General features: G+C 40.3%; 1 protein-coding gene across 3 annotated transcripts; it reads right to left on the bottom strand.

The window, feature by feature from the left end:
- Window positions 1-446: 446 nt before the first annotated feature.
- LOC119025083 (solute carrier organic anion transporter family member 1C1-like) lies at window positions 447-16648 on the bottom strand. 3 transcript variants are annotated; one of them, XM_037108420.1, is made up of 15 exons: window positions 16245-16648; window positions 12688-12848; window positions 8400-8541; window positions 7826-7958; window positions 7403-7524; window positions 7154-7300; window positions 6221-6319; window positions 5666-5914; window positions 4248-4412; window positions 3423-3618; window positions 3040-3205; window positions 2633-2817; window positions 1757-1821; window positions 1299-1416; window positions 447-938 (listed from the first exon to the last, which is right to left on the bottom strand). In XM_037108420.1, the coding sequence occupies exons 2-15, from the start codon at window positions 12781-12783 to the stop codon at window positions 857-859; spliced, it is 1965 nt and encodes a 654-aa protein (XP_036964315.1). In that variant the 5' UTR covers window positions 12784-12848; window positions 16245-16648; the 3' UTR covers window positions 447-856. The 3 variants fall into 3 exon arrangements, with proteins under 3 accessions (XP_036964315.1, XP_036964314.1, XP_036964316.1); XM_037108419.1 differs by having other exon boundaries at window positions 447-1000; window positions 16245-16646; XM_037108421.1 differs by lacking the exons at window positions 12688-12848; window positions 16245-16648 and having other exon boundaries at window positions 447-1000; window positions 7403-7547; window positions 8400-8534.
- Window positions 16649-21637: the final 4989 nt, after the last annotated feature.

Below are 21637 nucleotides of genomic sequence, written 5' to 3'. Positions count from 1 at the left end.
CATGCCCTTCATATACAGTATCATAAACTGTGGATGCTCATACATTACATGACTCTAAGCGACTCTATGGCTTCTTTACATAAAGTTTGACAGTTCATTCTTGACCTAAAAACAGAGTCAGCTTGCTAAGGTTCAAAAGAATGTAGGGAAGTTTGATTATAAAAGCTACAAAGTGGAATAAATTCATAATCTAACTGAAGAAATGGTTGCTGTCACACCTAGTCAGGAAGTGGAAGCTTCAACTTCGTATGCCAATGGGATGATCCCTGAAAGCGCTGCCGTTTCTGTGTTGCCTCTACGTTTGATCTGTTTGACCTTATTCGTTCAACACAGGTTGAGACACCTCCGGAACCGAAGGCAAAGCCACAAACCCAAAAAACTGGCACGATGGCATTAAATCATCCAACTCAGGTACCTTAACATACGTTGAATCTCCCCCAAAAATATCCATTTCATGAAGTTTAATCATAAAAACCAACATAGAAAATACATCACAATTACATTCTTTTTTCTACAAAAGTCTTCATTAAAAACAAAAACACATTAATTTATTTTTTTTTTTACATTCCAGCGTAGTTTCTTTTTTTAAAATGACTCTCATTTCAGGTATCGTACAGTCCATCTACACAAATCCTGTACAAATATATACTCTGTGTGCTATCAAAAGTGTGCACAGTGTGTGTGTGTTTGTGTGTATGTGTGTGTGTGTCTTCCTCTATACATCTGATAATGCTCCATGAACCTGCATCAGAAGGGGAGAGGTTGTGCTGAGGCTCACAAGCGAGTCTCTCTGTCGGGATTGCAGTCCGATGCCGGTATAAACTGCTCACAGTGGACGGAGCTGTTCTCCTCTTTCCTAAGCGTCTCCAGCTCTGCGCTGCCATTGGTCAGAGCGTATTTCTCCTCCCTCTTTACATGTCTTTTGAGTAGAGCAAAGCCTGAAATACAAAGGAGGAAGGAGACCGTCCTCAAACCTAGTGTAAGGCCCAGGTACACGATCCTGCAAGATGAAGAAAGCCTTATTGTGAGGGGACATACTAGGAAAGAGTCGAGCTACAAGTCCCTGAGGGCGAGTCTCATTTCCCGTCTCGAGTTTTAATAATCAGAAATATTTGTAAACACCACCGCCAGCAATATTGTCCCTCTCATCAATCTAATCATTGTATTGATAAGAATTACAGCCTGCATGCTTACAGACGCTCTGTCTCATTTCAAAGAGCACTCTCTGAGTTTTAAAGACAGCCTGTGGGGTATCATATGTGGAGTTTCATAACACAAGCCCCACCAGATTGAATTACCTGTAAGCTGAGGTGTCATATATCCTGCATGCTCCTCTTCCTCCACACATCTTGTATCCCCATTTGAGGCATGTCGTGTCGATTATGGCTCCAAAGTATATAGGGGCGGGGATTCCAGCTGTGGTAGGGTTTGAAAAGACTTGTTAGTCCAAACAAAGAGCAAATGAAGGTTGGCTTCAGGAATGAGACATCTATCATTAACAGATCAAATATGACACATAATGTAATTACTTTTATTCCAGTACTTAAAGTTTTATAATAATGATGTTTAATGAGGATCTTTCATGGTTTTTTTTTAAGAAATATCCAGGAATGAGCATCAAGAAAAATGATTTCAATAAGCAATTTTGCTCCCTACAACATATAGTAAAGTGACTGTTAGCTCTTGAGAGATTTCTGTGCAACTGATGTTCATACTGCGTAATTTGAAATATAATGAACAGAAAAATGGTTCTCACCAAGGGTGCGTGTGGCCAACGTGTGGATTCCAAGAGCGAGAGATTTCAGCTCCGGTTTAATGCACCTATAGGGAAAAAGACTGAGGTGTTAAAGAAGAATCCCACAACAGTGAAAGCATAACGATGTAAAAGACACTATACACTACAAATGAACATTACTTTGATAAGATGCTTTAAGGTCAGAAACAGCAAGTAAAAACATTTGAGACTTTGGGCTATTTGTCTTCCATAAGATGTCTTCTTTCAGACTAGGTGCTGTTCTAGTTCAGATTTCTGTTCTGGAAATGTATGCAAATAAGCACATAATAAATTAAGCAATTGTCTTAATGTATTTCAACTGGGGAGGTTTCATGGTGTTGTATGGGAGTAAATATTTTGCCTATATGTATGTTTTTACTGAGGGATTTTTTTGTGTATCATTCATAGCCTTTTATAGGCTTTATATATTTATACAACAATTTATTACTAAGAAGATGGCAAAACTGATTATTTTTTTGTGACTGTTATGACAGTATTTTCTAATTTATGGAGTGCTAAAATTGCCTCTGTAATAAGCTTTGGCTCCTAATATGTCAACAAAATGAAACAAGAGATTTGGCTTTATCCAGTGTTCAGACTTTTCTTCCGGAAAATGTTTGCTAGTTAGCACATATTTCATAACAAAACATTTCACAGACTTGTAAAACAGAAAAAAATGAAAGTAATCAACTGGTAACGAATATTATTTTTTGTTTAATTTTGATATAACCTTTTCATCTGTTGTGTGAAATTCCCTGTTGAGAGCAGGAAGTGTAAAATGCCGAGAACGACAAGATGATGTATTGCTTCTTCAACACTGAGATACATGTGAGTCTGTGGCGGTTTTTTTCAATGGACCTGATAAGCAGCACAAAGCCAGGTGTTCCTCCCAGAGATATGATGAAGGAGCTGAGGACGGACAGGGCCAGGAAGTAAGGAAAGATCCTGTCACAGCCATCTCTGCGCGGACACTGGCCCAGGGCGGCCGTCAGGTTGCCCGGTTGTGTATCAGCCAGCGCTACACACCTGCAATTGTTAAACACCTGACAAAGACGAAAACAAGGAAGAAAAATATGAAGAAAACAAAGAGGAAAACAATCTGTTTCACCATGACAAATGAGCTGCAGCGAAGCAGGAAACACTTGATGTATGATATGAATGAAACTTGAAGCTGAAGGCTAAATGTGAAGCTGTGTTTCTGAGTCAACTGAGAAATATGAGTGTGTCATGAAGTCCGTGCTGTGTGTCCTGACGCGTGACCTGACCGTGTTTCTGCCAGAGCCAGTGGCGGACGTGCATCCCGCCAAGCACGGGGACGCGTAGGTGATCCCGTTCTCTCCGCACACTGGATCCCACTCCCTTCTCGAGCACAAGCAACCCGAATTACAGTCGGAGAAGAGCGACGGCTCCTGATAAGACGAGCCTTGCACTCTGCGTGTGACAAACATGAGAAAAATGCATTTATTATTGACAGCTTTTGAAACATTGATCAAATGAGAAGGCGCAATCATTTCAGTGCATGGAATATAAAAACAGAGACAAGGAAAGGCCAAGTCAAATAAACCGTGGAAAGTGTGTCAGCTGTATGATTAATTGCAGAATTTCCTAAACCTGAGACGTGTGGGAAATATATCCAGACATCACGTACCCGGTGTATGAAACTGTGATGCCTGCTACCTTGGAGTTCTCACAGCCCATAGCTAAGAAAAAGAGCGACAGGAAGTAGCCGAGCAGGGAGGTCCCAAAGGCAAACTTAGCTGCTCCCATGATACCCAGCTTGTACCTCTTCATGATGACCCCTCCGGAGAACATCCCCAGAGCCACAGCCGGGATGTTGATCATGCCTAACCAAACGGCAGAAGACAACAAATTCTTATCAGGGGGTGGGAGGGAAGAGGGACAGGCCACTTTAGGCAGCAACACCAGTCCCCGACTGGGATTAAAATCAGAACTCTCTCATTCATATTTCATGTGAAGTGAGCTGAAGTCAAGTTGTGAAAAGATGAAAATGACTTTTGATGGTTGGAGAGGATTATGGGATGCATTTCCCATCACCCAGCACCGTCTTCAGCTCGCTCTGTTATATGGATTCAAAGAGCTTCGCTGTTTCTCTGTCTCCTATACCATCTGGCTTGTTATCAATTAATCTGTGTGCTTTTTAAAAAAAAATCAATCGTTGTCATTACAGGATGTCCGACGATTTAGGGGAAGCCTGGTTGTCATTTTTAAGCTGCGGTGTTTACTTAAGAGGGATGTGGGAGCTGAAGCATAAAAAATTCATCAAAAGCTGGCTCATGAAACACTTATGATGACCGTCTGGCTCACATCACTTTGCATCCTTAAATACTTTCCATTCAGAGAGGCAGCACAGGTTTTGAACAAGCTTGTTACTCATCTTAAAAGGTAAAATGACCCAACAGAAATCATCCACAACAAGGTAAACAGTATGAATGAAATGAAGTCCTCTGCTTACCCATTAGAAAATTGGCTTTTGATGCTGACTGGCCGTAGTGCTGCTCAATGTATTTAGGTTTGTAGGTGACCATCCCGATAAGAGAGTTGAACTGAACGATGGTCACACATAGGTAGATGATGTATACAGGATTCCAAAGGAGATTCTTCAGTGTGGGCAGGAAATCTGTGTGGGGAAGTTTATGAATACCACTTCAAGCATGGGCTTTACCTCTTTCGGCACATTATGAACATTTGTTGTTTGGCTCCCTTGATTTATTCATAATTCACTGAATAATACTGCATTTATTACAAGGATAGGATGCTCAAAACTAGACCGACAAACATGTTTAAAATGACAAAACCCAATTTTTATTCTGAAAAATATCAAGTAGGATCAAAACTGTTAGAGCAGCCGCCCTCCTGATCAATCTGAACTCTATCATAAATGACCATTAAAAAAAACAAGTTTAGCTTACTTCATCTGGAGAGTTTCCTTTGTCCAGTCAGGTCTATAATTAAAGCTTTTAGTTTTGCTTCTAAAATTTGCCTCTATATTGGCCACACTGATGTTACACATATGAAAACCATGAAAATGTCTGAAAGCAGCCTCATAATCATTCAAGCAGAGTGCACGACTATATGTGGGCAAATCTCTCCACCTTATCAATTATGCCCTTTAGATAGCAGGAAAAATACAGCTCCCATCGCCTATAGACCAGGTTTTTGTTGGTCAAAGGCACAAACGCTTTCTGTTGCCTCACCTACACCTACACAACCATGAGAGCTCAGATGGGAGTACATGTGCTCCTTACACAATGTGAGTGCTGGGCACATGATAAGGCCCACTGTCTGTGTGTCATTTCAAACTGAGTGTTAAATAGAATAATCAAATCATCTGTTTAATTTATGCTTTCCATCGCGTCCCAACTTATTGGGAATCAGGTGTGTATAATTGAGTTAACTGCTGACAAAATTTTTTCTGCGATCTGAGGAAAACTTCAATTCATTAGACGAAATAAAGCTTCTTGCAACTTGCAGTTGAGGCATAAATCTGAGAAAATGGTCAGTCAGTCAATAAAGGATTAAATGCTGCAAAAGACACTGGTGAAACCCGTGGAACAGAAAGTTGTGACAGCCCATACACAGTGTCATGACTGCATGCGAGGTCTGATAGGAAGTGATGTCGAACACTCGTTGCCCACACTGAGTCTGTTAAATATGCATTCTGTCACAGGGGACGGGGATGGAAATAGAAACAGGGCTTTGGGCTCAAAAGTAGCACGCCGCAGCTGCATGTTTACAATAGGAAACAATAAGGAAACAATCAAGTCAAGCTGACACCCGCTTGCGTCGCAGATTCCACTGAATGCATACAGATTACGAAGCCAAAACTCAATATTCCGTATGGTACAAAACTTATTGTGACAATATTCAAACCTTTGGCCATCTGATGTAAATTAGCAGGCTCCTCGGGTCTGAATTTGTGCTCCATGGTTGGGGAGTCTTTGATGAACCTGGTTTGCTCCGGAGTGCAGCTGGTATCGTGTTTATCCAGGGGCACGGGCAGCGATTTAGGCAGGAACCAGAAAGGAACAGCAGACATGAGGGTGATGGTACCAGCGATGAGGTAGCCCAGCCACCATGCCCCCACCCAGCGGGAATCATCAGGTGCAATAGTCACTGTCTCTGTGTAGAGAGCATGTGGAAACATTTTGTTTCATTTGATCATCATTTACTATGATCACAGTTTTGTTTATGTTTTTTGCTTTAGATCATACTGGATCACTAGATTGAATCTGCCCTAATTCCTTTCCCTGTGGCAGGTGTTGTATTTTACGCACCTTTAACACTGTCATGTACAACAAAAACTATATGGATCCAACTATCTACAGGGGGATGTGGGGGCATTTCTGCACAGCACAATCAATTCATCAAGCACAACACAGTCATTCAATCAGTCATAATTCATCAGCCAGATGAGAGCTTACTCACCCATGTCCACGTAGCCAATGTCAACGTAGATCTTGGCACACAGCGACCCCAGTAGGTATCCAAAGACAGGACCAATAACTGATATGGTTTGGACACATCCTAGAATAAAACAACACAGAATCAGACTTTAACTTAACCACACTCAGCACCTATCAATACAATATCCTGTGTTTTGTCTCAGGTCAGCAATGCTTCATTTAATTTTTGAGAGAAGACATATAATGCTCATTTCCACATTCATAAGTTAATTCTGGGTTACTACTAGAACAGCCTCACATGCTTCAAAGCTCAATGAACACATCAGTTTTCCAATACTGTCCAGTGTAGCAGCACTGTATTCACCCTCTGTCTGAAACACTCTGTTCCAGCTCCTGTCTCAAGGTCAGCTCGCACACGCCTGAGCAAGCAGCACTTAAAACAACAAAGCAGCCTCACAAAAATTATTCTTACGTACCAAACTAGATGCGTAGGCATTAATTATACAAATGTGTGATGTAGTATGATCACAGAGTCGAAGGTGACACTACTGACGAGGAGCAATGTTTTCTGTTGGAGGGAGGCGCTTCTGTTTTTGCAGCTTTTTGACCTAATTTTTCAAGACCTTTTACATTCACAAGAACCTACATAAAACTGAAAGAGCATAATACATCTGCTTTAAGATGTATTTTTATTTGTTTTTTGTCAAAAGCCTGCATTTATTAAACATGTAGTCAGAAAGAATCATCTAACATCTTGTTAGCACATAAGCATATATACTGAATGACGGACTAATAGGAGTCATTCACATTGACACAACACTTTTTAGCATTCACCTTAGACATAAAGAAATAAGAACCTGTTGAACGGTTGTGCAACAATAAAAAAATATCCTAATAAATTGTCTTAATTCAAGTTGTAAAGCTGCTAAGATAGGCCGTGAGTAAGGTACATTACCAATATAGAGTGCAGCATTCTCGGATTGCGCGTAATCGTCAATGTAAGAGATTCCCAGAGGCTGCACGGGAGTCTCTCCGATCCCACGCAGAACGTTTCCCAGAAACACATAGATCCACATCGAAACACCAGACTCTCGCTCACAGCCTAAAGTTCAAAATCAAATAGTAAAATGGGATTAGAATTTATGAATCAAGACTTCACCAAACTGAAAATGGCATTAACAACATACACTACTCCTAATCTCACCTCTAGAGGGCAGTATAGAGGGTCTGTCACCTGCCCTGGTGGACTCAGGTGAGCTTTCTGGACATGGAGAGAGGTTATTGGTTGAATTCACTGACTGTCTGACGGATGTTTCGATCTTATAGCTGCGTACAAAATACCAATGTGACTGTTAAACAAGGGAAGGGAGAAAGCATCAGGTATCGTTAGATATTCACAATGTAAAGCACAAATGCATACATCAGAAAGTACACTTCTCAACTGCAATGCATGCAGAGATATATATATATATATATATATATATATATATATATATATATATATATATATATATATATATATATATATATATATATATATATATATATATATATATATATATATATATATATATATATATATATATATATCTATATATATACACACAGACACAAATATTCTGCTTACCGGCCAATGATGAAATGAGGCATGGCAATCAAAAAGGTCCCAAAAGACATCACCACGCATCCAATCGCTATGATCTTTGGTCGGTGGAGTTTGGCACCGAAATAGCTCACAAACGCGATCACCAATAAATTCCCTACAGGGGTGAGATGATCAGAAAAGATGAGACGGAGATGAGACATTAAAAATGCATTACATATAAGAGAAGAGAATAGACCAACCACCGCTGCGAGGTGAATTTGTATCAATATTCAGATTTATCTGAGGCAGGCATATGCAGTATTGCAATATCTTCATTCAGTGCGTCCGGTTTGTTGAGTAACTGTACGAGAATACAAAATCCATCGATTTTCTAAACCTACATGCTGTCACTTCAAAGGATTTTTCACTCATTACTCAAGACAATAAAGTAAGACCAGTGTGTTTTCAACGCTCAGAGAGGATGCTTAGATGCTAGAGTGTCAAACTCGATGACATGCTGAGGACATACTTGGCTTGCTTGCATTAGCATCTAAATGCAACAAAAACACGTCGCACAAGAGAGACACACAGACAAACTGGACTTTGGGAAACTCACCTATTTCGAAGCTCCCGTCTATGATGCCGATCAAGTAACTGGGGATGTCAAACCGCCTCTCTAGTTGTGTAATTGTGCTCTTCATGTAGCTGCCAGATAAAGCCTTGGCAAAGTAGGCAAAGGACAAGGCCGCAAGAAACATCTACAAAAACACAGACAGAGAAGACTTCTTTTTTGAATTTCAATGGATTAAATTCTTTTTATCATGTCCTTAACATTGCAGTGAACCCCTGAACTGGCTGTGTGTGTGTGTGTGTGTGTGTGTGTGTGTGTGTGTGTATATATGTAATAGACATATATATATGTGTATGTAATAGACCGCACCTCTGAACACTTTACTTATTTATTTTTATTTCATTCTTTAACTTACTGTTCTTTGTTGTTCTTGTTCTTTCTAGTTGAATGTTTGTTATGTTTATGTTCAAGTCTATGTACATTGTGAGCAAAGAAAAAAACTGAGTCAGATTCCTTGTATGTGTTCACATACTTGGCCAATAATCAGTAGCCAGAGGAGCCACAGTGGAAATGAAAAATTCCAAGTCAAATTTTGAAAGCTGGACTGAAAAGGGAACTTAAGAGTTTAAGTAAGTAAAACAAAACAGAGAATAAAAAGCAGATATCACTGAGCCGTGTGTGTTTGCAGTGCAGATGCATCTTCGTCACAGGAAAGCAATGTGCTGTTAAAGTTTTGGCCGGAGAGTGTTACTGAGCACCCTCCTCCTTTTGTTGGGCCACCTGTGGACACTGACAGTCAGCAACAAAGGGAGGATTAAAGGCGAGGCAAGGCGAGGTAGATAGAGAAGCCGATCCCACTAGGACACAGACACATCCACTGCACTATGAGCTGACAGGCTGACCAACATGCAGCGTAATAGGAAACAGGTGAGAGCCTGAACTCTCAGGGATGGAAATAGCCTGACCTCAGAAGAGACGCACATGCATACACAAATTCCATTTACAAATGAGCTTTCAAAAGCTCAGCAGCCGGGGACATAAACAAAATGATTTCCCATTTATTCTATCTCATTTTTCCAATGTATTTATTAACTGTAATCTTCCCTGATACTGAACAAGTGCTGATTTGTCAGCTGAGCAGATTTCTCTGGTGAGGGTGAAAATCATGTCCAGTTACACACATGCAGTAAGTTTGGTGCCATTCTTTCAGACAGTGGCCTCGAGTGTAAACACAAATGCCCTGCTTTGCTTTCAGTAAACCACACATACTATTGGCTCTCTGATACTGGCATATTCAAATTTACATAGAAGAAGTAGATCCTGAACAACAGTATATAATGAACCTGAGCCTGAGCTGGGTTTAGTAGTCTGTGTCTAGGGTGGCCTTAGGAAACCAGTGTTATTAGGGAATTCCAAGTGAGTGTTGCAGTAGCACAAGGTGGAGCTTTAGGTCATGTGACATGTAACCCCATTGTCTTTGACCCAAAGCTTGTTCAGTCAGAGAGAACAAGAGGTTTATCCTTTCCCTGCAGCAGCAGTCTCCCTTAACATGGAGTTTTTCAGAGCAAGAAGATTGATTCTCAAATCTGTGAGGAGCTCATCAGTGGCAGACTCCGGCTGGCTAAGAGGCAGGAGGCAAAAAAAGGTCACCAACTGCATGCAGTGAGCACCAACATGCACAAAGTCATGACACATCTTGAGTGAAACAGTTCCAAACCCAGTTTTGCTTAGTTTTGTGACTCAGATTTAAAGTGTAGGCCACTGAACCTCTGGAGTAAAAAAAAAAAAAGACACAAAGAACTATTTAACCATTTAGAGGAAATTAAAGTAGAATGACATGCTCCATGCATTCACACTCAGTACGCAACATTTGACCAGTCAGATGTATCCCCATCTAGCTGCCAGCCGCCCTCAGATTAATTTGTGTCAATTTGGTGGCAACTACGAGGTCAGCTAACAAGATGGCTGAGGAAGAAGAGAAGCGCTGATATGAATACTTCAGTAGTTGTTTATTTATCACAAGCAATGTTGTCATCAAAATAAAAAGGCACAATATCTTTTGTGTTATGTCTGCTGCCAGATCTCTTTATCTCTTTATTTATGTTGTGGAGCTGCAGGGCAGAGCTGCTGCTCAGCTGCCCAGCTTGCCCAGAGCTGACCGGCACTGAAAGAGAAAGTGGAGAGCTTCAGACATTCTGGAGCAATAAAAACCCAGCTAACCTAGCTGCAGCAGTGATCTGCAAAGGTGACTGCGTATTTGGGTGTTTATGTTCTGTAATGCTGACGGCAGACTGGAGCTGGAGAGGAAATGTATTTTATTTTCATGAATTTTGATTTTTTTTTCTGTTGCATTGTCTTCTGTTTTTAAATTAGATTTGCATCTTATTTGACATCCATCTGAGCTACTTTCTAACCTTGTTTTAGAAGACAATCATAAACAAACAAAACAATAAAAGTCCTCAAGAGCTCTTTGTTTTAGTTTAGGTGACACGATGTGGTTTTCCAAAGTTATTTGTTTATATTTTGTTTTAAGGACATATTGAGGAAATAAAATGTATTAAATCAAGTTACTTTGATATAATAGTTATCACCAATGACGAGAGAGATATTTAACTTTTGAAAAGTTTTGCAAAATTTCTTATTGTGACTTATTGTCTCCTTATTGATAAAAGTGTATTTCTTTGTGATTACATGAATCAAATGTTGTATAGGTCATGGCATTATTTTTCTTTTGAAAAAACAAACAAACAAACAAACAAGAAAACTCTACAACTCTTAAAAGAAAAATCCTGGAAAGAGATCAAAAAGTATCACTTCCCCATCTCACAATATTCACCTGAGGTTGAATACATGTGCAGCATGTAGGACAATCCCAGTGTGGGCTTCACAAACTTGAAATTAATTCTGTTCTCATCAGCAATATGGGTGTGTTACAAACAGACAAAAATATATAAAAATATCTCAATTAACAGGTTCATGCTGTATCAAAGCACCACACTGAGAAGTGCATTGTAAGACACAGAGAAGGAAAACACACATGTGCAAAAAAGGCAGCATGACTGGAATTCCTTGCAAGTATTTTACTAAGCAGCTTTGAAATCATTGTCCAATGTGCTTCTTAATCCAATAAAGAGGTACAGACCCTCCATTCTGACCTGTTTCAACTGAAGCACAAACTTTGTCTGAGGAATTTTTCACAACGACTTAATACCCAGTGCAAAAGGCCTCTGCATTTAACACCTTTCATGGTCATCAGCCAGGCTTACCAGACACATGCAGCACGCTCAACTCACTTTCAGTGGGTGTTCAGTCATTGATTTGCATCGATGTTAACAGGTGGGATTTAGAGTGGTTATATTTAGCAGTGATGCATATACAATTTGCTTATTAAAATCACATACAGCTTATCTGCCAACACTGGCTGTGAAAAAGAGATGGAGGCTCTCTTGGGTAACCTCAACGCTCCATATATCAACACAACATGATAAGGATGTGAAATTAAAATGACTTTCTTTTGGCCTTAAGTCATATCTCACCGTAAAATGAATTAAACATCAACCTGAGAATAAACAAAAAACAACCAAAAGTCAACATCTGACACTGTGAGGGTGTGTGCATGTGTGTTCAGGAGCCATCACTGCCATATAGACCTTCAAAAGGAGAAGAGGAAGGGTTAAATGATGCAGGACTATGGACTGCAGAGTGAAACAAGGCGAGGCTATGAGCCAGAAGGTTAATGTCAGTAAGGTCTCGCACCAAGTGGCGAACAAATTGTAAATGTATGTCTTCTTCTTTGGACCTGTGTTATCCATTTTCAGCAGAAAACTGAGGGGAGCAGAGAGCTTGAGCGAGCTTTTGGGTTGGGTTGCCAGGTACCATAGTGATTTGTATCACTGTGAAATTTAGAGGACAACAGGGGAAAATACCAATCAGAAGCTCGATGGGAGACAGGGTTAAACTAGGGAAAGTCCTACCTCTAAGATCAGGAATGTTGGCAGGTATGCTAAATACATCACCGTGCTGCAGATAGGCTTGCAGCAATAGCTTTAGGCTACTCCCCATATACGTTAAACACACACACACACACACACACACACACACACAAGAGCGTTCATTAACCAACATATGAACTCTGTGACACTCTTTCTTACATATATATGGTCCCAGTCATTTGAGAGGTATTTTATTGTTTCCCTCCAAACCAGTCCACTGACTCTGAATAAGACAGACACATGAGGACTCTGAACACTGCATCACGTTCTTATGAGTGTTCTAGTAGATGACATTGTTCCCATTGGCTTGTGTAACTGTTGTTCTCCGCACAGTGTAGTACCTTCAGATTGGGATGGCAGGAGTTCTTCACTGCGGAGGAGGTAGGTTTGTTATTAAGCATCCAGCTGCCAGTGGCTGAGGTGTCCATCTTCTTCATGGCAGCCTCCGAGGGTAACTTGCCTGAGCTGCTGGGTGGTTTACTATGGCTTCCCTCACTCACACCTGCCGGGAGGAAAAGAGATTGAGAAATCTGTCAAATCCATTTTGCTCAACAACAATCACTGCACTCATCTAGGACATCTTTTCATCATAGACCTACATATTAACAATGACCACTGAAGTAAGGTTAAACAACATAGAAGCACTCTGTACACTGTGTACCAAGTGATGTAAGAGACTGCTGCAGCTTCACTGATTTTACATTTGACATATGAAATCATTTGTAAAATCAACCCGATCATGTGCACATCACAGATAAATTCAAACGCTTAATCTCATGAATGCAATCTAGTGCAATATGTAAGAAGTGACCACCTGTCGAATTCAAAACAAACAGGGGGATTGTGTCTGGATGGCTAATGGTAAACTGCTGCTAACTGGACTAGCCTTAAGTTCGTTAGCTCAGTTAGCCATGCAGCTAACAGTCTGGACTGGGTGCTCGGTGACATGGGGGATCATTAGTGTTTACAGTGCTAGCGCTTTTTTTTAGAAGACTTAACAAGTAAATGGATAGCTTGTGAATATAGTAAATTGATGTTTTCATACTGGAGATGAGCTGAATACAGCTGACAAAGAGGTAGTGATGGACTGTAGGGAGAACAATAGTGCAGCAAAAAGACATATTTACAGGTTGAGGTCTCATTCAAGGAGACGTCTCATTCTGAAATCGCACGAGGTGTGAGCTGTTGCATGAGTGCGACAGTAGAAATGTGAATCAGAGCTGAAGGGAGGACATTGGAGCCTACATAGAGAACCTGCCAGCAAGTATTGATCTCACCTCCATTATTTATACAAAAAGGTCTATTTCTACTGGAATAATGTCAGAGACTTACAGTGACATCCTCAGCCTGTCACTGACAAAAAAAAGCACTTTAACTGGTCATAACATTGATGATCTAATTTGCCCCTAAAGATTGGGTTGCAGTCATTCCAGTCTTGTCGTGGCTGCCAACTGGACTGATTCCAAAACTCTTGCTAAGTATGAATGGTTTACACACCCGAACATGTAAGTATAGGGCCCAGGTGGGAATCATACCAGAATTCCCTTTTAACTGAGTGACCAACTATGCCTTTGTGTGGACTATTATCAGTGTACAAGAACCACTTGTTTAGATGTAAAAACTGGAAAATTCTAATTGTCTGTCACCCCCATCACTGACCTAAAACACAATACCAGAGGCAAGTATCATACTGAGGAGACGAGTAATTAATAAAACATTCTTTCAGTCCTTAGAATTAAGTCCTCAATAGCAACGATGATACTAAGTCATCTTTAGAAATTGTGATGGTTACTTTTAAGAGGAATGATAAAACTCAGTGACAGGTGACTAACAAGCGCGTAAAAGAAAAAGAAAATCTTGTAAGAATTCTGTAATGACTGCGGTGGCATGACTGGGCTGCAAATGATGGGGTTTCATATTAAGTTTGAAGTCAACTGCAAGATGATGTCAATTGTTCCATAATAGTTTCTGTTTTATGATTACAAAAAGAAAAAAAAAAACATCTTTGCAAAGCACTCTGACCGATAAAGTGACAGCAAACGGTTTAAGAAGAAAACATAGTGACATTTAACAACCAAAATAAAAGGGAGTTGCTGCAAGAAGATAACTGATATTTGCATTGAGTCTGTTTGGGCCGGTGCATGTGAATCATGACATGATAGAATCAGAGCGAGGGAAAGAAATGCAAAAAGAAAAAGAAAAAAAAAAAAAGCAGAGCCGCATTGCTGTTTAAAAGCCAGACTGCTTATTCAGAGACATGACAACTCCCTATGGATCCGTCCTCCATGCACCAAACCACACACACAGACAGCTTTGAACCCTGCTACAAGAAACGTAGCTGTAGCTGATGATATAAGGGCTTTCATGTTTTGTCTAACCTTAATAGACACTCAGCAGAACAGAATTTTGGCACACCGAGGCTGTAAACAATAACGGCCTCAGTGTCTCTCTTTTATGCATGAAAGAGGCTCTTAGTTTAAAAAAAAAAAAAAAAATGACCTACCAATTAGGGATGCACATAGAAAGAAGAGCCATTCATTTTGTCTCACGTAATAAGACAGCGATGACTTCACTTTTTTTTTTTTTTACACAATCTTCTAAACCACTTACATCAGTTTGATTTAAAGCTTGTATCTTATGGAGACAGGCAGTTAATGGGCTACGTTCCCTGTATGCGCACAATTATACTGGCGTCTATCCAGAGACAGTATAGGACTCAGACAAGCCTGCACAATCAGGTCCGTGTGTGTGTGTGTGGGGGGGGGGAATGATTGGTGTACTTCACAAATACAAATGCTCTGTTTTTCTGAATCCAATTCATTCCACGTGGCGTCATGGTGCTCAAACTGTACTTGAAGGGGGGCACTGTGTAGTTTTGGAGAAGAGATTCAAACTCAGAATTTCAATATCTATAACATCAATCAGGTAATAACAGAAATGAGGTAATGTCAGGTAATGAACAAGCTGTTCGCGGAGGAACATGAGGTCTCAAGAACACTTTTAGAGGCTAGAATGGTGGCAAATGTAAGCAAAGTCAAACAGTGTTGTCCTTAAAGGTCAATGGCAAAAACTCAGAATTTGTTAATTTAGTTTGTTTTGGCATACATTTAAAAAACAAAAATCTGTCAATGAAGATCTCTGTCTTCTGATTAAAATCTCCCCAGAACTACATAGTGTGTCTTTAATATCACTGAGAGGACAATGCACATAATGCACTCTTAAGCGTGGCCTTCATACATGTGGATGATAAAACGATCGTATCATCACTTTCTATGTCAAAAAATAAAAAATAAAATAACCTGGTTTGTTGTCAAGAGTGACTCAGTGAATGTGTGGTCAACGGCCATGAAGCCAAACAGACATATTTCAAGGAGAGCCGGACTATGTGATGAAAACTTATTAATGTCAAAATGAACAAAACAAACAAAACAGAGAGTAAACTTTTACTTTTTTTTGAGTTTGAAGTAATATCAGTGGGATTTGCTCTCGCTGCCAGTAACAAACGTGGCAACAATCACGTGATCTCTGTTGATTTATCGGCGACAGGACGCCACACGCGCTCGGGTTAATTTATAAATTCATTAATGCGTATATTGGGCCGCCAGATAAGCTCTGTCTGTCTGTCTGTCTGTCTGTCTGGACCCCCCTCCTCCTCCCTCCCGCGCTGTGTCCACGGGCAGCTGTGCGCACCACACCGTTAAAGTGTCAGCTGTTTGCGCGGTTATGAGTTTAAACTGGCATATTTTCATTCTGTGCATGCTCTGAAATCACACCGCTGCAGCAGCTCCGCTGGATCCCCTCACTGACAAACATACACAATGTACAGACAACAAAATCCGCATGATGTTTTCGGGGAAAAAAAAAAAAAAAAAAAAAAAAGGAACATCATGATACTTACCTAACTCGGAGCTTAACCCTCTTCCTTTTCGAGGTGTCTCTTAACTTCTTATCGGAGAACAAAATCGAGGCGGTAAGAATCCACTTGTTCCACGGACAGAGACGACCTTCCCCTCTCTTCTCCAAGTCACCTGCTCATACTTGTACGCGCTGCTCGGCGGGCGGGCGGCTGGAGAACAGAGTGTTTCAGAGGAGGCGACAGGGTGGATACTGAAGCGCCGCGCTCACAGCCAGGCACACGTGACGCGCCGCGCGGCTGAGGAAACTGCTTGACACAGAGTATCGCACCTTTTTTTTTTCTGTTCTTTCTTTCTTTTTTTTTTTTTAAGCACTGAGCTCCGGTGACACGGTCTTTGTCAAACAACTGCAGTACGTGACCCACAACATGAAGCCATGATTTTGATATCCGCATTTAATTAATCATCCTTCACACCCTGACAGAATGTAGGGGAGCCCTGGGGTGGTTGGAGCACCGGAGATCTCAGATTTTGACATCTTTGGAAGTGCCCCTTTTTATTTGTCCTCTACATATAACAATGCAGCAATGCAGTCTGGGGTGAGTTGTAACAGCCCACACCACAAAATATGGATCCGAATAAAATGAATTATGCAAACTTCCTGTCTTAAAAGAGAGTTTAGAAAAAGTATTCTACCTGAACACAGACACACTAAAGGATCAATTATTAAATTGTGGCAAGAATCTTATTTTATTTTGTTTTTTAGAATAACTAATATTATCAACATAGTGTGACGAAACATCAGTGTTGACGTTCTGTCTCAGACATCTCATCTGTGCAGCACAAGCCCGGAGGAGGAGTTCCTGACTTTGAAAACAGTTTCCTAGTGGCCAAACAGTGTAAATACATCGTCACGTGATGCACTGCGGCCCAAAAATATGTGTTCCTATAAGCAAACACCCTGAAAGAAGCATCGACAAAACAATGGATAAGTTATTTTTAGTGTCACAACCCCTGCGACTCGTTTCACTGTCATATTTTGAGCCAAGGCTGGGTCTTGTAATAAAATGTCCTCGGCCCATCCTGACCACTTTGTACCTCCAAGAGGCAGTAGACAGCCTCACGCATGCTAGTTGTTTTTGTGATAAATGAACAGCTCACAAAATGTCAAGATATTAGATATTCTTACTTCTATTTTCCTTACTAAACAGAAAATGTTGAAGTCGAGTTTCTCTCTTTTAGCAGACGAAAAGGAGTTTAATTGCCTCGTCAACTCTTTGTAAAAGACATTTTATTCAAACCCATCATAAACTAAATGTAACTCTCTTGGTTTGTATTTCCACAGTCACCTCTGATTTGGGCTAAATAAATCCTAGATTCACTGAATAGGATACCTAAATCCCCTCTGCATGCATCCACTGTTGTCGTACTGACCTCCGTCGATCTTGGAGGCTGTGTTCAGTCCTGGTCCTGTGTCCAGCAGTGTTCGCGCTCAGGCTGCCAAATCCAGTTGAGTTGAGCCACAGCGCCCGTGGTGACTCCCCCTGTGATCCGAAGTCTTGATCCAGACGAGCTAAAATGCCGCTGGCGCCACAGCTTACTGAGCCATCAGCTAAATCGCTAAAGGTATCTATTAAAGAGCAGCAGTTGTCTTGTTTTTGAAGTGACCTTTGAATTCTGGCCTTATTCTTGAAACAACACCTTTAAAATACTGACATACAAACATTCGTAACCAGTTCCTTCTAAGGTCTACCAGCTAGCCTGCTCCTGATCATAACTGAGTCTGTAATACAATTGTGCTGCCTCAGTCAACTGTGCACGGAAGACTTTCTGACTGCTCTGATAGCCAACATGGGGCAGCTGTCCAGTCCTAATCCTTGTTCTCTGAGGTTTTGTAATTTGGTGGGGAAAGTTTGTCTTGGTGGTAATTGGTAGTTGACCATCCCCACCCCTGTCTGCCACTGTTTAGCTAGCTGTAACAGCACGGAGGTTTCAACTTGCCACAGAGTTTGCCTCACATGTTACCAAAAAATGACATCTGGATGCTTATTCATACACGTATGACATTTCACAAGCAAGGGCAGGAAGTGGTCCCTTGAAATCACCCCTTCTTGTTGAAAGCGGTGCCATTGTGTCATGTGTGGATAAGTGATTCCCTTCTATCTATGTGGTGGTTACAGCTTTCAGTGATGGCTCAGATAAGAATAACATGATAACACCTTATCATAGAGATCGCTCACACACAGAATAAGGACACATGTAAACTGAAAAAGTATGATTCTTCCAGTTTGTCTTCACTGCCAATGTTGTTCCAGTTAAATGGACTGCATCTGGGTCTTTAAACTATCCGCTCATGATGAAAATGAATCGATAAGTTTAATTAACCATCTTGCATCATGAACCACGATCAAATAGATTATTCCAAATTCTGCAGGTGCTATTTCGTCTGAACCAATACAATAACATACTAGAGTCAAAAGTTAAGTTCACTATTTGCTAAAATTGTCTTGTCCCATGAAAGTAAAGCAGTCAGATACATGAAATTATGCATTACAGATGGAGAATCTAACTGAAGATGGTTGCTGCTGTTAAAATAGATTTTTTTTTTTATTGAAATTTTCCTCAACTCAGCCCAATGTGGCATTTTCACAAAAGAAAGGACAATAACACATTTTAAAAACAAGAGGGTATCAGTGTGCCTTAAATGTGTTCCCCCCTAATAAAAATGCATCATTAGATAAGGTCATACTTCCCCTGTGGAGCCTACTGACACACCAGGTGGTCAGACCTCATTTCTGGTTGCTATGGGGATAACAGTTCTATACACAGCACACCCTCTTGTTATGAACGTGCCCACACCTCTCTCAATGGCTACATGGGTCAGTTAACATAATCTATTCAGCACCCGAGGTGAGATGCAGGATTGGTGCTGCAGTAAGGTGCTAAGATGCTCTCTAGTGATTAATTGCATTGTGGTTCAAATGCTTAGAGCTGCAGCCAGCCACAGTGTGTTGTGCTTGATAATTAGTTAACAAAAAACATGATACAGGCTTTTTTTTTTTTTAACACGTTGCTGAATATATTTCGATGAGAATCAGCTATGATAGCAGGTAAAATTTGAGCGAAGTCACAGAGAACAGGCCTACTGGATGTGATCTTCATAAAAATGACACTTTCACCAATTTAAATTCTTATGTTGTGAGTAGAAATGACTGATATAAAACTGTCTGGGTGAAGCACAGCACCTCGAACTTTACGGACATTTTGTCACAATGAGAGATTTGAATATAAAGCAGATTCTCAATGACAATAGAAATGATGATAAATAAGCACAGGACAGACACGGGGATACCACAGAAATTATATTCTTGTAATTCAATGTATTCACATTACAACATCCACATGGTTCAGTTTGTGACAACTTCTAATGATCTTCAAATATATTCACTGTATGATACATAATACCAATATAGGCACTTCCAGTAAGTCTGGCAATATTGAAGCTACAGTATAGTGTCTAAATTACAAAATGGTAAAAATAAATAATGTTTATCTAAAAGAGTTTTTGTAGTTTTAAAATTTCTTTACTGTACAGCATATATGTATATTGTACAAAATGGAGCATCAACCTGCAAGAAAATCAATTATTTTACGTCCACAAATACTGTGTATTTGGACATATTCTTCCTTGTGTAAGTAATAGTACATGTGGTAAGTGCAAGGTACTAGTGAGAAGAAAGCAATTATTAAATCATGTGTCAACTATATAAAAATACACATCTCATTTTTTTTTTCATCTTTACATAATCGTAAAGCTAAGTTTGGTTCGCATGATTACAATTATGTTACATGTGTGAATAAAGTATGACAAATAAAACCAATCAAGATGTGAAAAATACACATATCAAAATCAGCTCAAATGCAGGTGTTGAATTAAGACCGATGTGACTGGGGGCAAAAATTCATACGTAGTCCACTCTGACAGCAAACAAGATGCCAGGAAAACTAACAGAGTGGACTGGTGGAGTGGATATTCACATGGCGGCCATTTTTTTTCTAACATCACAGGCAGAGAGGGAAGCTCAAATCTGACCTTTTCTGATTCATCAGCAATTGAAAAGACAATGGAAAGGGAAAACCTGGAGTGTCATCAGGCCATACTTTCAAGGTATAACAACTTATTTGACAGCCCATTAGCTTCTGTCGGATGACAGCTAATGTTAGCATTCAACCGCTTCCTAGCTGACATTGCTGTTTGATAGTGTCACAAGATATGAATGGGAAGATGTAAATTCATTCTAAAATACCAACCCATATCTTGGACACTTTTATAGAAGCCCAGAAGATAAACGCACATGATGTAATCTAACGTTAATGTTAGCGGGGAAGTGGTTGAATGCTATGGTTAGCTCAGAGGCTATAAGATATGTTGTTTCACTTTAAAATATGGTCTGACGTCACCCCAGATTTTTCATTATCTGCCGTCCTTTTAGTTGCTAAACAATCAGGGAGTTTTGAGACAACGAGTACCAACAATTTGAGTTCCTGCATTTAGTCACTGCTGAAACACAGCAGCATAACATCATCCCAGCATTCGAGCTTGACATTAGAGGAAAATGGCCGCCGAGTGAATATGGTTTAGTGGATCACCTTTAAAGATGAGAGAGGTTGTGTGATGAATGCGTTACTGCTGTTGCCGGTGAGGCTCTGCGGGCTAAGTTGATGGCAGATCAAAGAGGAAGCGCAAGGAGAAATATGCTAAAGGAATAACAATTTCAGAGAAGAATGAAGAACCACTTACTGCATCACTTTACCCTTTCATTATTTTCATCGTCTCTACTCGTAAAGGAAAGCAGCATCTCTCGCTACTAGCTGTAAAAGCCAGCCAAATACAGGTCACATTAGAGAGGCCATTGGAAGAGTTCAGAAAGACAAATAGACACAAACACACACTCACTCCCTCTCTCTCTCTCTCTCTCACACACACACACACACACACACACACACACACACACACACACACACACACACACACACACTGTATATTATTTATACATCCACAAAGCAGGAGCTCTGTAGACTTTGAAGGGTAGCTCACATTGAAGTGTGCTCACTGGTCTGTGGGTGCACTACAGCAAACAGTATGTGAAAAAGTAGTATACATCCTTTTGTGGCTCCAGTGGAAGCTGCATAATGAAAAGACTTCAGTGATGTCACTCAGTGGCTAAGTTGCATTGTGGGCATTGTAGGCATCAAGTTTTTACACTCCCATAACACTGACACTTATTATGAATATCTTAAAAAGGAGTGATCAAAATCAACAGCAGAACCAGAGATTTTGCTATTTTTTAATTGGTCAGACTTACCTACATTACCCACAATGCAACTTAGACGCTGATTGCCATTACTGGAGGCAATGTATCAGATTATAGGCAGC

Source organism: Acanthopagrus latus, chromosome 8 (assembly GCF_904848185.1).
Source record: "Acanthopagrus latus isolate v.2019 chromosome 8, fAcaLat1.1, whole genome shotgun sequence".
NCBI classification, from domain to species: domain Eukaryota; kingdom Metazoa; phylum Chordata; class Actinopteri; order Spariformes; family Sparidae; genus Acanthopagrus; species Acanthopagrus latus.
The sequence above is the reverse complement of the archived record's forward strand: the minus strand, read 5'-3'. Positions and strand labels throughout refer to the sequence as shown.